The sequence below is a fragment of the Cetorhinus maximus genome, chromosome 30 (assembly GCF_964194155.1).
Source record: "Cetorhinus maximus chromosome 30, sCetMax3.hap1.1, whole genome shotgun sequence".
Taxonomy (NCBI): domain Eukaryota; kingdom Metazoa; phylum Chordata; class Chondrichthyes; order Lamniformes; family Cetorhinidae; genus Cetorhinus; species Cetorhinus maximus.
Window position 1 is genome coordinate 12070780 of NC_135908.1, and position 18422 is coordinate 12089201.

General features: G+C 38.6%; 1 protein-coding gene and 1 long non-coding RNA gene across 4 annotated transcripts in view; one reads left to right on the plus strand and one right to left on the minus strand.

Annotated features, from left to right (window-relative positions):
• The window catches only part of LOC144670074 (secretory carrier-associated membrane protein 5-like), a 60519-nt gene extending 44928 nt beyond the window's left edge, over positions 1–15591 (plus strand). For all 3 annotated transcript variants that reach the window (XM_078532468.1, XM_078532469.1, XM_078532467.1), the window contains 2 exons: positions 2891–3008; positions 9573–15591. In XM_078532468.1, the coding sequence (XP_078388594.1) occupies positions 2891–3008; positions 9573–9770 (316 nt within the window). In that variant the 3' untranslated portion in view covers positions 9771–15591. The remainder of the gene's footprint in view (positions 1–2890; positions 3009–9572) is intronic.
• Positions 1–16706, minus strand: part of LOC144670076 (uncharacterized) — a 149313-nt gene extending 132607 nt beyond the window's left edge. Inside the window, exons 1-2 of the long non-coding RNA XR_013573817.1 lie at positions 16470–16706; positions 3888–4038 (exon numbers count right to left, since the gene is read on the minus strand). This is a non-coding gene — a long non-coding RNA (uncharacterized LOC144670076). The remainder of the gene's footprint in view (positions 1–3887; positions 4039–16469) is intronic.
• Positions 16707–18422: the final 1716 nt, after the last annotated feature.

The window sequence follows — 18422 nt, forward strand, 5'->3', positions numbered from 1 at the left end:
ATATTAATATTAGAATGGTCATGGTTTTTTTTTCTCTAGTTGGCTCTTAAGCAAGTACTGTTAGGACCTATTACTGGGAAAATGGCCAATGAACAAAATAACACAAGCTAATCGTGTTCTGATGTATGAAACCCTGGTAGATTTGTTGAAATCGGGTGATGAATTAACACTAATTTACATAGCTGTCTCGGTAACAACATTTTTTGAAATATTCACTTGGTCGTATTTTGTTTACTATTTTCTCATATTAATTTGACATCACAGGACTCGTTTGGGGGTACATGGCCTTCCAGAGAGCATTATCAACATTAGTTACTGATTTGGGGTTTGCCCATTGAATAGGGATTTTTCCAGCCTTACTCAGGTTTAAGATGGGTTTCGTAGCACACTATTTTTACTGTTACGCCAATGTTACTACCAGCACAACAAATAAGAATCAACCATCCATTCATCGTCTGTATCATGCCTCATTTGAAGGTTTAGCCCCAAAGTGATGGCAGGTACCATAATTAATTTAAATGCATCATTTACAATTGCTATATCCAATTTTCAGAACGTATGAGATGGCAACTAGTGAAAGAACCTTTAACTTCTGACATTGGTCTATTTCATTGTTTCATATTAGCGTATTCACTGCTGCAGGTTGAGATCGAAATATATTAAATGCTGTGTAGGAGGGCCGCATCCCTTTTTCTCCCTTCCCACCCACCACCCCTGGCCCCCAGTACCAGTGTGATGTTTCTCCTCTGAGAAATTGGCTTTTGTTTTGTCCTTATGTTGATCATATAGCCTCTATACTATTACTGGGGCTGCTTTAAGAACAAAAGATTTGTGTATTGAACTGCTTTTATAAGTCTCTGCAGTGTGAATATGTATGCTTGATCCCATCCCTATCTGACCTAGCAAAAATTTATATTTCAGTTCAATGGAAAATGCATTTCACCTTTAATTTTTGCTTTGAGCAAAAAGCCTGCAACCTGTTAATTGCCTATTGATCGGCAGATTTTGTGTAATAAATTGTTCTTTCCATTTTCCCTTCGTCCCACGAGTAGCTATCTATACACTATCACTGGGTCTCCAGCACACTCCATTTTCTTGTCAACAAACATTTAATGAGTTTTAATGGCCTAATAACTGTAGACACCGTCATAGTGCATAAGTGCCAGACATCTTTCAAAGCATCCCAACCCTAGAAGAAGGATGGTTCCGGTATGGATTTTTTTTGTTGGGACTCATCTTATCAATTAACAAATACTAATCAATTTTGAGACAGTGGAGGATTCAATGGGGGTTTCACTAAACAACAGGCAAGTTGGATGTCCTTTATTTGCCAGGAAAGATTGGTGTGGTAAATGAGCATTGACCACATTGCAACGAGACGGATGAAGGGGTAAGTGAGTCAATGTTGACTAAAGATTGGGATAAGATACAACTTACTGGAAAACATTTATCCCTTTTGTGTGAGAAACGCTAACTAAAACCTTCTTTTTCTGGACAGGAACAATGGACAGGACCTGTACTGTGAATTAAATAATTGATGCTAATCTCTATTGTAATTTTTTTAAAAAGCTAACTTTTGATTATTAACATCTTCGTGAGCACTAATTTATTTTTCATTAACTGCGCAATTGAGGGCTGGGTAGCTCAGTTGGCTAGATGGCTAGCTAGTGGTTCAGGACGACATCATCAGTAGCTCAAGTTCAATTTCCATTCTTGCTGAGGTAGACTTGGGGCTTGCCTCCTCGCTCGGCCCCTGAGACCGGAAGGCAATTGCAAACCATCACTGATGGAAACGGCCAAGGAAACGGCTAAAGATGAAGCATCAGCAGACAATAAGCCAAGAACCTGCCTTTGAGCAGAGCACGTATGAATGAATAAACTGCACAATACTTTGAGAGTGGGAATAATTTAATAAAGGAAAGGTTTTGGATGCCAAGGCATGTTCCTGTTAAAAGACTTATATTGTATTTTACATGGAAGGCTGGATTTCCTAACCTGGCAGGAATCTGGATTTTTGTGTTATTGGGCTACCAGTATTACTGCTGCCCCACTCGCCGGTGCTGTGGGGGAAGGGAAATGGCTGTCACATCCACTGTGACGTAATGGCAGCTCTGGCTGGAGAGGAAAAACAACTTCCGCCAATGATAGCACAAGGCAAGGTGAATTTGTAAACCTGCTCTCATTCACCGTCTTGGTAATGGTAGGTGCTGATCGCCAAATGGTAATGGTAGATGCCAAGAATGCACTTGCGTGCTGATTGCCAAAACACATGGGTAGACCTAATGCTGGACTTTGCTAAGGCTTCAATAATCGGAATTACATTGGATGACCTATTCCCCTTATCAACATCAAATGTAATTATTTAGCTGAAGTGGGGGGGGTTAAGACAGGCAAGACCCACCATCACTTCTGACACGGAAATCCCAGAAGTCGTGGTGGATTTCAGGAGCCGGCAGAATGAGTGCCCAGCCCATATTCCAGATCTGCTTACCCCTCTCTTGCCCCAAAATCATGCAGTAGTGTTGCATGTTGCAGGAAATCCTCCACCCCCCAAGCTTGTAAACTAATTTATTATGGAAGACATTGGGAAGTCAACAAAACTGTTTTATTAATAATAATAGTTCAAAGGATTGCGACAAATGCTGGAGGCAGAAAGAACTTGCATTTATGTAACATCTTACTGTGCCCATGGGACATCTGAAAGTGCTTCACATCCAGTGAATTTAAGATGGAGTCAATATTATTACAAAGTTAGCGTACAGCAGATGTATAAAATTTGCATCAATTTAATGTATATGTGGTATCGTTCAGGTTACTGTGAGAGTTATTAAAATAAAATTATTGGTGCACTGTGGCTGAGACTAATATATGTGTCATTTTCTCCCAACAGTGGCTGGATAGCTACAGTTGCCTTCTTTGGGACAAACGTTGGCTCAGCGGTTGTGATGCTGATCCCAACTGTGATGTTCACAGCAGTAGCTGTACTATCTTTCATCGCTCTGACTAAGGTAAAGCTCATTTGATTGGACTGGAGCCTAGACACCTGCTATTGCTCAAAGCAAAGTGTTGACAGACAAAGGAGTAAGTTTTAATGAATTCGAACTTTTTCAAAAGTGTGCTGTTTGCGCAGCCCAGAAACCATTATGAATCACTTTGGTTTCCCTGATTTGGGAGTACTTCTCCACCAGCGCCATATTCTCATTTAATTTTTAATACAAATGTTCAGATCCTGCCTCCATGCTGCTTAATAGTTGTGGGAGTTCTCCAGTTGCTGCTTCACAGAGAGCAACATTTTGAATTTTAATATAAACTTCAGAGCAAGACAATTTGTTCCAACATGTCTGTTTGCCTTAGAGCTCTGTATTATCGGAATTTCCACGAAAGCTCCATCCGGTTATTTCAGACAGCCGGGACTTCAGTTGAATCAACTGAGAATCGTTAGAGAGAAAAAGATATAACCCCAAATGCAGGTTAAAAATAGCACCTAAAAAGAGGGAGATAGGGTCATAAAGGGGAAATGTTAGAGGACCTTCGTAGATTAAGTTAAAATTTGAGCATTCTCTTTTTTTTTTGTCTATTTTGTTTGAACTAATAAAATATTAAGGTTCCCCAATGCCACAAAATGACAGGCAATTGCTGACAAGTTTCTCCTATGAGGAGGGTACCACTACAGTGGTTTATTCAAGGCAAACGAAAAGTGCAGGCACAGTTATGCTAACCATGTAGTGCCCATGGAGCATGAAACACTTGATGCAAACCAATGGGCACCATGCAATCCTACTCCTGGATCAACCAGGTAAGCACAATCCCAGTTGGAAAGGACCATGTTAGAATGCTGATAGTAGGATGCTGTCAGATAGCACAAGGGAATATTGGTGTTTGATTACCTGTGTTTTATTGTCTTTTAATGTTCCTCAGTTCTGTTATCCACTTTCCCAGGTGTTGATAGGATTGAATAGGCCTTTCTTGATCTCCTGTTCTTTTTATTTTTTTTTCTTGCTTTCTTCACACTCTTTTCCTCTTTCCTTCTGTACTCCTCTACGAAAGAGAAAGCAACAGAGCATTAACTGTAGGAAGTTCTGCCCCATTACAGGCCATGCAAGTGAAAATGATGTACTGATGGTCCAATATTTCTTTTCTCTCCCTGAGGTGTTATGACTTGCACTGGGAAATGCTTTAATAGACCCTGACGATGAATTGGCCCTGGTTAGTCTAGACAGGGAGGGTATTTTGATTTTGGGCCTTATCTTCATTGCAAGGTCCCATATTGCAAATATTTACCCAGTGAGAGTCATTCCATGATCCATGTTTTTGTAGTGTCGAGCTATTTTTTTGTCTCCCACTCATGAATAGAAGATGGAACTCAAGGGAAAGGTGAATGGGGTAAAGATGGGTGCACACAAATATGTAGGACAGGAGGGGGATTTTTCTCTAGTCACTGTTAGTCACAGTTACACTGTGGTGAGGTGAGGAGGGTTGTAGATTGGAGAATGTTTGGGATGGGAGGGGCTATGAAGGGATTTAAACATGAGGATGAGTACTTTAATTTGAGGCACTGGGGAAACCAGAAGCCACAGCAGGCAAGCACTGGTCGGAGTGATGGAATTTGTTGCAGAATAGGATATGGACAGCAAATTTTTGAATGAGCTGAAAAAGTGGATAATCTATGGGAGGCTGCTCAGTTGAGCACAAGAATAAATGTGGATTTTAGTGGCAGATTCCATAAGTTAAGTTGCTCGTGGCTTAGTCGATAAGATAATGACAGGAAAGTGGAGTTGTTTTGGGAGTGGCATCTGTTTTTAAATTTTGGTTTAAATAGCAAGTTTGTCAGGGAACTGACTTGGAAAAATTAGTGAATGTGACAGTATGAAACGTCTGGATTAACATGCAAAGCTGAAATGACGATCGCTGAAGCATGCAGGATTATTGACTATATCTGGGAATGTTAATTCAGCTCTAGCAGTAAATCTTCTAGTCCAAATGCACCTGCTCAGCAATCTGTGTAATCAAATGTATTCACTTAAAGAGTAAAATATCTTAAAACCTTGTTCATTTAAAAGATTTTGTTTATCGTCTTTCACAATGGTCTAACTGCTGTTCCCATAGTCTGCGCATCCTTTTCTATATTTTGCTTTTGCTGAGATGTATTCCAAGACTCCTGCCATAAAATGGGGGTGGGGTGGGAGCTGCTTGGTTTGAGTTTTGTCTGCATTATTATATTATACTGATCAGATGTCCCAAAAAGCAGATATCGGAAGAACGCACATATTTTCAATGTATAGCTGTTAATCTTTTGGTTGATTATTCATCAGTGAAGACAACCAGACACATGAACTGCTTAATCGCATTCAGCTGAATTCTGTTGGTTGTGACTTTTAGCAAGTATGTTGTTTGAACAGGTTCAGTAGGTTAACGCACAACCTCAAGTTTTCTCAACAGCTTTTGAAAGCATTACTCTTTGTTTTTTGTAGGCTTCAAAATGTGCACGTCTGGCAAACTGCATATTTTATTTCCTGTTTCAAATCAAACAATATCTCCTGCAGTTTACCAATTTAATTTAGGAGACTGTGATGATAAATCAAATGTATACTGAAATTCCCATTAATCTAGAAGCCTATGATGTGCGCACCCACAAAGACGAAACAGTCTATTGAGATTCAAAAAAAGCCTTGCATGGACCCAGGGACTGGATTTGTTAGTTAATTGAATCAGTGTTATTTATAATGGAATAAGCCAGAACCCCTTGATCAAAGAAAACATCTGCTAATTAAATCCATGAGTCAACCTGATCTGAGATTAGGCAGCCCATTTGAACATTAAAGCTGAGAATTGAAGAACTGCTGTTGACGGCATACCCTGATGTAAAGCAGAGTGCTCCTATCATCTTGACGGCATCAGAGGTATATTTTCTTTTGTTGGCCCTGTAGGCTGCTTGTGTGTTTTCAATTGCCTTGACAGAGAGCTGGGTTCTGTCGAGCATTGGGTTTAGGTAAAAACAGGAGAGTGCAGTGTATGACCGTCTTCCCGAATCCTAATTTGAATGTTAACTTCAAGGGAAAGAACCAATTCAGACTTTGCCACGTGCTCATTTTAACTGATAAGAGGGCTGAGGGTGTTGATCTTTTGTACTTCATAGTGAAAAGGAAAAAAACATTAACAGTAGCTTCATTTTGTCAGGGACTTATAATTTCTGAATCTGTTCAGTGTGTGTTTGATTAATGACAGTGTTAGAATAACTGTACACTGCAAAACTCCTAATGAGTGCAGCTGCCACGTTTTTGAATTCAATTAAGATACTATTAGTGTACATTGCCAGTGTAAACAAATGCCATGTCCTGTAATTAATTTTCAGTGTAAAGTCCACATAATGTAAAGCTGCTTGTTCTGGGTTCTGTCTGTGGCTTTTTGACACCAGGATTATCATGCTGGTTTCTAGTAGTTAATGAGCCATGGTGTGTTTTGATATAAATGGTTCCTTGTTTATTGTGCTTAAATCCTTTGAGATGCTGATGTATCCAAATCCATTGAAGTTTACAACATAAGCCTTCATTGTAATCAAAGATACGGATGTAATAGTTTAATATTGTTGAGCTGTCTGCATTTGTTTCAATCTAATCGCTTTACCAATTATCTTATCAAGAATTTTGGCCTTCATGGGGTGTTATTCTGCAGATTGGCCAATTCGATTAATAGTGTGGAGAGTGCATTACCAAGCCAAAAGTAATTCCCATGAACTTGGTCTTGTCGAGACATATTTAGGATTTGTTGAAAATTTATAGGATTTATATGATTGACAAATCTGATCCTCAAATGATAGCCTTTCCTCTCCCTACATTTGTCCACCCTCTACCCACCCACATCACCACCAAACCCCCATTCTCCCCCACCGCCCCATCACCACAAGCACAAAAAATAGTAAGTTAAGCATAACTTCACTGTGGTCCAAATCTTCATATCATTGTTGATTGACTGTGGTTTGAGATGCATTTGAAAGTTTTGAGAAATGAAGACAGTAAGATTGACTCTTAAGCATCTTTCTGTTTAATAAAGTGCAACCAGTCTTTTTTTTTAAATTCATGAGATGTGGGCATCGCTGGCTAGGCCAACATTTATTGCTCATCGCTAAATTCTCTTGAGAAGGTGGTGGTGTGTTGCTTTCTTGAACTGTTGCAGTCCATGTATTGTAGGAACATCCACAGTGCTGTTGGGAAGGGAGTTTTTGGGATTTTGACCCAGTGACAGTAAAGGAACAGCGATACAGTTCCAAGTCAGGATGGTGTCTGACCTTGGAGGCTAACTTTCAGGTGATGATGTTCCCATGCATCTGCTGCCCTTGTCCTTCTAGGTGGTCAAAGCCACAGATTTGGGAGATGCTGTCGAAAGAGCCTTGGTGAGTTCCTGCAGTGCATCTTGTAGATGCTATATACTGTGACACTGTGTGTTGGTGCTGGAGGGAGCAAATGTTGAAGATAGTGGATGGGGTGCTAGTCAAGTGGGCTGCTTTGTCCTGGATGGTGTTGATCTTCTTGAGTGTTGTTGGAGCTGCACTCATCCAGGCACATGGAGAGCATTAATCACACTCGTGACTTGTGCCTTGTAAATGGTGGACAGGCTTTGGGAGTCAGGAGGTGAGTCCCTCTCCGCAGAATTCCCAGCCTCTGACCTGCTCTTGTAGTCACTTTATTTATATGGCTGGTCCAGTTCTGTTTCTGGTCAATGGTAACCCCCCCCAGGGTGTTGCTAGTGAGGCTCAGCGATGGTAATGCCATTGAATGTCATGGGGAGATGGTTAGGTTCTCTCTTGTTGGCGATGGTCATTAGCCGGCACTTGTGTAGCCACTTTAGGCTGATTTGCTTATCTGTGCCTACAACATATACTGTTGCTGTGCTCAGCTGGCAAGTGCACAAAAAGTGTAAGCTAAGATGGCTACTATCGTTCTCCATATTCCTTTAATCTTGGTTTGCTTGGCTGTTTTGACTTTCCTGAATACCGTATTAAGAGTCGACATTGATTTATTTGAATTCTGCTGCAGTGGGTTATCAGCAGTAAAAGTAACTGTAGAATGAGCTCTGTGTAAAATAAACGCAGCATCAGTTTGGACAGTAAATTGAATTTTGGTCATATTGTGTACCTGTATTTAGAAGTAATAAGCTCTACATAATACATAGCAAAACCTAGTGCAAATATTATTCATGCTTTTGCAAGCTACTGTGTTATCTGTTACACAAATCGGCAGGTCCAGAGAAATGTTGGCACCCTGTGAAGCTGAATAAATATGCATTAAAATTATCCAGATGTTGGCTGTATATTACTAGAACACATTTTTAAAAATAATGACACATTTGCAGCAAGTATTTCTAGCCACTATGTCGGTCTTTCTGATCTGTCTTCCTGATATTCTTCTATCCTGTTTTACTATTTCAACTTAAAAGCTATCCATTTCTTACGACTCTAACTTAATTTGTACATTTCATGGTTTCTCTTTTGAAAAAAAAAATGTATAATTTATTTTTTTCCCCCTCAGCTCCGCTGTCCATTTTGGAGGTGATCACACCTTTTTTTTTGTTTAAAAGGACTCGCATTGACTAAAAATCAAAGGCATTTTTCTTTTGTCGGCCTTTGATTTTAAGTCAGTGAAAGGAAAGCCCTTTTAGAACCAATCGAGGATTAGCACCACTGTGCTGTAAATCAGCTTCAGTTCATCTTTTGAGTGGCAGTGTATTGAAGCCAGAAGTTTTGCTGCCATTTGAATGTACTCCTCAGCTGAAGTGGGCTGATCAGTAATGCAGTCGGAGCTATTCACTTTAGCAGTACATTTCTGTCCCTTTCCCCAGCATTATTTCTACCTCTCACTTTTTGCGGAGAATCCAAAACTAGAGGTCATAAATAAAACCAATAAGGAATTTGGAAGAAACAGAAGTGTGTGGCTATAATGTGGAAGTCGCTATAAATAACATGGAGTAGTTGAGGCAAAGGGGGAGCCAGATAAAACATGAGGGAAAAAGAAATAGAAGGATTATTTTGATGAGGTTAGATGAAGGATAGAGAGAGGAAGTTTATGTGAAGCGTAAACACCAGTACAGATGTGTTGATCTGAACGGAGGGGATGTGGTGGCATAGTGATATTGCTACTGGATTAGTAATCCAAAGACCAAGAGTAAAACTCTGGGGAAGCAGATGGTGGAATTTGAATTCAATAAAACGTCTGGCATTAAAAGTCTATTGATAACCACAAGTATTGTCAATTGTTGTAAAAATCCATCTGGTTCACTAATGTCCTTTAGGGAAGGAAATCTGCCGTACTTGTCTGGTCTGGTCTGGTCTACACGTGACTCCAGATCCACAGCAATGTGGTTGACTCTTAAGTGCCCTCTGAAATGGCTGCAAGCCACTCGGTTCATGGGCAAATAGGGTTGGGCAACAAATGCTGGCCTTGTCAGTGATACCCACGTCCCATCAAAGAATTTTTAAAAACAAAAGTGCTGTAAGTTCCATTAAATTTTGCATCTGTTTTTCTGAAGCTTTTTCTTTTGAAAAATTAGATTCCATAATTTATCATTTCTAATCCCAGGTTCATAACTACTACCGTGGCAGTGGTGGAAGCATGAGCAAGGCACAGGAAGAATGGACTACGGGCGCGTGGAAGAGCCCACATGTGCAGCAGGCAGCCCAGCAAGCCGCTGTCGGCGCAGTGCAGGGGACCGTGCAAAGCCCGCAGTACACTGAGTATTCGGACACTCCCAACTACGCGTACAACAACCAGATGTGAGCCCCCTGCACTAGCGCACCTCACCAGTTTACAGAGAGCCTCCCCCTGGTTCACGGTCGGTTGGGACATGCAAAAATGTTGTGTTTTCTTTCTGTACGTATTGTTCAGAGAGTAAGAGCTCTGTCCTTCGAAAGCAGCTAATGTTTGTGGTGTACTCTTCAAAACTGAAACCGTGGTGGCTGTAGAACAATGTGCGAATACCTTTTTAAAAGATGTGATGTCATTGATATTGAAAATATTTGTGATGATATAGGTCACTTTCCACTTGAGCAAAAAAAAAAATCACCCCCCCGCGCGCGCACTGACACGCGCCCACACACACAGTAATATCTGGTAGTCTAATAACACTGATGTTGACCATAATGCTAGGAATAATCAGGTATTTTTTGGATGGGTACAGAAGAATTTCCTGCCCATGTATTGCAATGCACTCCCAGTATAGATTGTTAGTTTTGATGTACTTTAGAGCAACGTTGTGAGTACCCGCAAGGCTATTCTGTGAGGCGCTTATTGTATTATCCACTCTGTAGAGATAATGTAATGGCACTAAATAACAAATGACCCCAGAATCATTTGGCAAGTTTCATTTATCAGAACTTGTAACGGTACAGTGATCAATCATGTACCCACAAGGATCAGGACTTCTAAAGAAAGGAACATCATGGTCTTTCAGTTTTGAGCTCACCATGGATTATTTCACGAACATACATTTTAAAGACATGCTCCTTGCCCTCCAACCTTCAATGGGCAAATCTTTTAAACTTTCAAAAGCAATTTCTGGTACTGATTATTGTAGACTAGAGTTATACAGAATGTTTTTAAGGTCAGTTTATGTGTGGAATGGACAACGTAATTTGTAACCAAAACAGAAAATGCTGGAAAAACTCAGCAGGCCTAGCAGCATCTGTGGAGAGAGAAACGGAGTTACCATTTCAAGTCCGTATGACCCTTCTTCAGAGCATACAGATTCGAAGCGTTAAATCTGTTCCCCTCTCCACAGAAGCTGCCAGACCTGCTGAGTTTTTCCAGCATTTTCTGTTTTTTTTTGTTCCAGATTTCCAGCATCCACAGTATTTTGCATTTTATAATTTGTAACCATTCTGTCTTGGTAGCTTCAATACACCCAAAGTATTTATTGAGCTAAGAACCCAGATAATACATAGGAAAAATGAGTTTGAATTGCTCATGTTCCAGATTGTTTTCCTACCCGTGCACTTACTGAAGTGAGATTTATTTTGGAGTTTTTACTTAAGGAATGGATCTGCTTGTTTAATGGACTTCGATTATATATGCACTGCTAATACTGGATTCTTAGTTTGTGCTCTTGTATCATGTTTCAATTGCAAGCACGATCATATACTTTTTTTTAAACACTTGTTAAACTTCTCCAGAATTTGGTTCGAGTTTGAATGAACTACATCCTTACCTTGCATTTGAAGCCTGGAACACTAATTGTTAGTTACAAAGAGGGATCATCACTGTGCACAGGAGATTAACTTTTCAAACTAGCTACTGTATTGCTTTTTCTCATTTAATTTGTTCTGGTTGTGTTCTTGGTTTGTTTCATTTTAAAGCATTCATATTTTCCCTAGCTTGTAGCACACTGAAGTATCCAGGCTGTAAAAGGTGTCCAAGCCCTTGATTCCCAAAGGAGAAAAGAGGAAGTAGCAATGCCCAACATAGTACTGAAATGTTAGGAAGTATTCCAGTAATATTGCTGTTTCCTATCCCTAGCGTTTTTACTGCCCTCTTTTCCTTCCCTTCCACCCCACGTCCTAGTCTTTTCCCTCATGTAGCTCCTCCAGATAGGTCTAAAATAGAGTCCCTCGAAGAGCCACTAATACGATGGGGCAAAAGATGGCCAGGGAGCTAATACACATTAACCATAGGGCTGCTAGACTCGGACTTGAATATATAACTACAAGCAATAAGCATAATTTTTTTTCTTGCACCTACATTGCTGTATTCTACGTGTTCTAGATGGAAAATCATCAGTTTAGTTTCCATTTGAGACTTCAGTTTAATTGCAAAATCTTTCGCTATGTGGAAATGTGTTTTGTCATCCATGATTTATCTTTAATAATTCAAGATCATTGAAGTCTGCAAAGCCATTAATAAATGCAGGAGACAGAAAGGGTAGGTTCAGGGATGCAAAACTAAACATGAGGAGCAAGCGAACATATGGCATTTATGACACTTGCTCATGGAATCAAATGCAGAGGTGTGGCAAGTTAATGTTGTTCCTTCAAACCAAATAAGAGGAAAACCTCTAAGCTCCTATTATCTGTTCTGGAGAATCTATTGTAAATTGCAGGGTCTCTGGTTAAATCTATAAAGTTACCCGCCTGTTCTTGTATTTGTACGACACAATAGTAAAATCTGGAAAAAAATTGGCTTGTAGTTGATTTAAGAACAAAACACTTATTCCAATTTATTTACCAATTCTTACAAATTTCCTGATTAACCTTGATCAGTATTGTGAAGCATAATTTCTTTGCAAAGCTGCTATAATGTTCAAATCTAAAACATTCATATTTGGGAAGAGGCATTAAGTGAATTAATTTTATATAAATGTTAAATATAATCTGAGATTAGAAGAAACTAAACTAAAATTATCGTGTGAATTAAGATTGAGTATATGAGGTGTACATAAGAGTATTTACGGTGTACATTCAAACTGTGGCTGTGGTGGTAGTGCGGGCTTGGTATAAGTTGTATAAATCGTCTGCATGTGTTCTAGATGGTATGTCTCTGGTGTTTTGGGTTGCACACGTACTTGAAGCTGTTTTGACTTTTTTCTGGGGACTACAGAAATAATGCTCTCCATGATAAAGGCAGTATCTTGTTTTGCACAACTTGTCAACTTGCATCTTTTTTAAAAGATGCTTTTTCGCAGACACCATCCTCTGCTCTGGCTGCTTTTATCTTATTATTCCCCAAATTTCAGATTTAGAACATTTTTTGATAGAATTTTTGATTCTTGATCCTAGACTAATGTTCTGATTATATTTTGCAGATACTAGCACTTAGAAAACGTTCTGTCTGTGTAAAGATGGGGTCAAGACCCAGAATATTATTTTATGAGGAAAGTTGCAGCACTTTGAGCACAACTACATTTAAGTAAAAGAAATGCTGTTTTCATTGCACATTAGGAGTGAGTAACGGTTAGATAAACACTGAACACTTATGGTTTACAAAGCCGAAATTCCTACACATTTGTTTCACAAGTTATGAAGCCCATAGTATGTTTCACTGTAAAATTATTTTTAGAGTTGTTTCATTGTCTTGAAAATTTGGTGTAAATAGTTGAAGTTTTGGAACACTGTTCTAACTGCTGCTTGATTGTACGCAGAAATCCTTGCCTAAAAATATGGACTGCCCCCCATTAATCTACTTCATAATGAGTTCAGGTGCTTCATTTCACCCTAGGCCTAGTTGTACTGTGCAATCAAAAATTAATGCAATTTTTCTCATTGTTATCCCTTAACTATAGGGGATTTACATTGCTACAGAATCTGCATCTATAATCGCATATGAGGTATTTGCTTGAATGAAATGATATGTTTGTATGAAGCAATTTATCTAACACTGGGACCAATTGACAGTCACCTTCTGGCATCTCAATATCTTGCAAGTAAACAGGAGCTATTGGCTAACTGAGTAGACTTGTAGAGAAGAAATATTATTTTTGTGTTTTCTCATCAAATAATTGGGTTTGCTACGTGAATTTATAATTGACTGTAAAGCGCACATTAATTTGAGTTTTTTTAGTATTTAAAAGTGATGATAGAGGGGATTTGCTCTAGGTGCTGATAATAACAATTTTTCACCACAGTGGAAGGATGCCTAGAGCCAAGAATATTTTCATTCAGCACCACTTTAAGCTGCCTGATTCCAGGTGCACTGAGGTGAAATTTCTTGAATCTGTGCTGGAGTCAAGATACCTCACCCATTGCCTGTGGGTATCAAAAAAAATCACCGGCATGTTAGCTGAATATTTTCCCACCACAGAATTGTATAAACGAATGAATAAATGGAGCTGCAATTATCCGATTTGAATGGATTGGATACCTCACTGCTGGCCCAGACTCGAAGATTCAGTCAAGCAAGTTGCCCCTGTGCTGATACAGTATTTATTTTCTTTCCTTACACGCAAAGTATGTTGGAATGTACCCTGATTTCAATTGCCCTGCTTTGTGATACCATTTTTGTTTCCTGAAGAAGCTATGACAATGTAATAGGTTTATGTTGACATTTTGTTAATCCATTCCTATGCATTTTAATAGGTGATTTAATATAAAAAACTGACACTCCTGGCAGCTTGATGCAGGATAGTGCGACCAATATATTGTGGGTATGTGGCATCAATTACAGTTCTTGTGTTTTTAAAACATCCTTTAAGGAAATGCAATCGCACGATTGTTCTCTCTATTTTTTTAATTCATTTTTAATGTGCCCAGCTGCCTGGTGCTGTTTATTTGCAGTGATCTAATTCACTTTTTTTTGCTGCATGTTTCCTGCTTCAAATGCTACGCAGATGTGAACCTTCAGGAACTCAGCAATAGCTTTTTTTTTTCTTGCTCATAGTTAGTTTAATTTATTTAAATTCTTCAAATCTAATTGTAAGTTAGAGTCCAAGAAAGTTTCTTTTTTGTATCAGGGGTCCCAACGCAGTGTCTGTCACAAAATGGGAACGATGACATTGGTGGAGCTGTTTACAATGTTTTTTTTTGGTAAACCCAGTTTAAATCGAGCAGCTAACTTGCCTGATAAAATCCCTCTCATTTCACCCAGGAGCGTTTTTAATGGCTCTTGCTTTTGCTTTCAAGTCCAATTGCAGTAGTTTTTTTTTAAGATGAACATTGCATTGTTAAAGAGCCTAAACTTGTTATTGTGAAGGCTGTTTTTGAAGGTACCAATTTCAATTGATTTTGAAAGCCAGGACCCAGGAATGTGTCCCTCATGCTGCTTATTAAATAATACATATTTATTAAAACCTCCAATTTGAGTAATTGAACTCTAAATGTGGTTAATCCCAGGCAGAGGGTTGTGTTGGGAGTAAAGAAATTTAGGAAATCATGACACAAAACAGAAAATGTAGCCATTATGTTTAAAAGAAACACTTTTGAGAAATTTGAGCTACCGTGGGTACAGTTCCGGTGAATAATGTTGACCATTTATCTGTACCATGTTTCATCATCCAAAAGCACTTGAAAATATGTAAATATAAAAAGTAACATGATCTTAACCATGCTTCATTGAGACTGTGTGTGCTGGGGTTATATGGAAATTTGTATCTCTAATGGTGGCTTTTGGAGTTTAATTTGGTGATACAGTTGAGGCATTAATTCAGTATTGATATCCAGTATCTTAATTATGAATAATAATTTGAAATGGCTTTGTGGGCCTGTGTTATGTTTCTTCTAAGTCCTAAGCTTATGCAAAAACATTAATACATGTCCCCTATTAACCACAGCACTGCTGTTTTGATCACTTGGAGGTTCACTGTTTAGCTCCCAAATTACACTCAATCTAACTGCACAGTGTGACTCGTTAACAGATCTCTACTGCTTTAGAAAAGAGCATTTCTACAAAAACAGCTAAAGAATTGTCACTGTATGTGTGTTATTTAATAGCTACTGTGCTAATACATATGCTCTATAGAAAGTATTGTCTGCATTGTTTTATCACTTTTTACAGTACAATAATTCTTCAAAATTGAGTATCTACCTTTTTTTCCTATTGAGAAATTATATCACTGTCATTCCAGTACATCTCAATGTGTCAGTGTCATTCTGGAAAAATAAAATGGTAAAACCCAGTTTTTTTTTCATCTTTTTCTGCCTTTTTGAAGTTGTGTTGCAAATTCTTATTCCCATCTCACCAGAATAATATGACTCCATCAATAGAGGTACATACACCCATCTCCAAAATAGTATTTAATAGTACGAATTGCTATGGTTGGCTTAATTAAGAATTGCTATGTTACTATTTGTAAGTTGGGATACAGTGCTGAAATTATAAATAATGGAACATATTTGAGAGGGGAAAAAATTATCCCTGAATTTTAAACTGTGAAAATTAGCATTTCTTCAGGACGTATATAATCTGATTCTAATTACAAGCAGAAGAATTGGCCAACTAATCCTAAAGAGGGAATTTAAGTGCATAATTTCAAAGCACAGGGAGCACTCCAAACGCAATGCTGATATCTTTAGAAGTTTAATGTTAAAGATTTGGGAGGGAGACGCTTTAAAGGTAAAACATTTAACCGACATCTATGTCACAGAAAACTGAAGAAGAATTTGGCCTACACAACTAATTAGCCTTTGTGCAGAAATGTTGCTTAAGAATACAAATATTTAGCTCATTTATAAATGGATCCTGAATGTGGCAGCAACCTTTGTGATAAATATTGAAATTCTGTAGTAATGGATTCACAATGATTTCATGCCCTTTAAAAATGTAATGAAGTTCTTGATTTTCAATTCTTCAAAATTATTTCATAGAAAAATGTATTTTTATTAATAGATGCACATTAGCAAAGGCAATACAGCTGATCCAAATTAGTATTCAAAACATATCCCTCATTTAATATAGCAAATGAACAGGAAATACTCTTATGCTAATGGTCTTGGAGAAAATAATCCTGAGGTTCCTGAACAATAACTTTCATAGGTTCATTGCTTAATTTCCTACCTGTTAATGACCTCAAGAACAAGATCCTCCCATGAGATGTACTCCTGATATCCTTTAATCAGGACCAGAGTAAATCAAATTGCATCATGCTGTCAAATATCTGCAGTATTTGAAACTTGCAGCTTGCTCGCTGGGCTAGGGACTAGAGCTCCCGGTGAATTAACAGATTCAAACTGAATAGCTTGGTTTCCTCCTAGAATCAAATTTAAATTGTTTCTAGAACTTTGGATGGGGTGCAAAACTGTCATAATCATCTCAAACCAGCTACTCTTAGAACAAAACCAGCAGCTATCGGGAAATATTTTGAGTGATCTGTCCAAATGCCTTCACCATTTAAAACAACTGAACACATTAGAAGCCACTTTTATCTTATTACAATGATATGTGAACATGAATACAATTTTAAAAGTGATTGTCTGCTTCCAATGCAAAGACTAACCTAAAGTATACAGTGGCTATAGTTAAAGTCCATCATTGGCTCAAAAGCAGTTTTGTGTTTCCTGAGGTCATGAAAGGTGCAGAATAACTGCAACTCTTTCTACGTAAGATTAGGTTTATGACCGAAATTTTATTTATAATATTTGTGTACGTTATGATTTGTCCAGAATCGGGATTGGCGAGACAGTAAAAATCTATACTGTAATCAATTTAATTGTAGAATTTTGTTTGGAAACTATTATACATATGTTAACATGAATTTCTATGTGGATTTATCTGTAGAATTGCTAGATTCCTATGGATCTGTTTTAATGAAACCCCATTCCTCAGAGTTTCTAACTTTCCAATTCAATTTAACTTGGTGAGCGCTGATGTTTTTCTATACTTTCAGTTCATTTAAAAATATTCTGTAAAGCAAGGATCAGATGACTGGTCCCCAGGGACTTGGCTGGTCACTGCAGCCCAATTAGATCAATTACCATTGACAGCTATTCTGCTTTCCATTTATCTAGGCAATTAATAATCCAATTTACAACTTCATTGTGGATCCCCTGGGTTTTCAATTTAGACAAGTCTGAAAGCCAAGATACACAATGTGCTGCATCTTCCACTCATCAATTGCCTTTAAATACCTCCTCAGAGAATTCTGGTAGATTTGTTTGAGCCTGGCCTTTATTAACACATGGTGGTTTGAATTTATAGAGCTTTATTGCTGTTACATGTGTGAATTTCTGCTTTCAATACACTTCGATGATATGAAACCAATATAAGCAATAGGAGCAAGAGTAGGCCATTTGTCCCCTGGATCCTGCAGAATTGAATATATGATCATGGCTGATCTGATTGCGGCCTTAACTTTCCTGCCTGTTCCCCATAACCCTCAATCAAAAATCTGTCTAACTCACCCTTGGATATATTGAATGACCCAGCCTCTACTGCTCTCTGGGGAAAAGAATTCCAAAGTCTAACGACCCTTGAGAGGAAAAAAATTCTCCTCATCTCCATCTTAAATGGGAGATCCCTTATTTTTAAACTGTGCCCTTCCCTGAAGGAAAACATCCTCCCAGCATCCACCCTGTCAAGTCCCCTCAGAATCTTCTTGTATTTCAATAAGATCATCTCTCATTCTTCTAAACCCCAACGTGTATAGGCCTAACTTGGCCAACCTTTCCTCATAAGACGACCCCATCACCCCAGGATTCAGCCAAATGAGCCTTCTTTGAACTGTTTCCAATACAAGTATATCCCTTCTTAAGTAAGAAATAATATGATAAGCTACTCCAGTGCTCCTAGCTCTTAGCTAGTGCTTTCATGGGATGCGGGTGTCACTGATAAAGCCAGTATTTGTTACCTATCCCTAATTGCTCTTGAACGGAGTGGCTTGGTTGGCCATTTTGAAGGGCATTTAAGAATCAACCACATTGCTCTGGGTCTGGACTCACATGTAGGCCACACCAAGGATGGAAGATTTACTTTCCTGAAGGGCATAAGTGAACCAGATGTGTTTTTACAGCA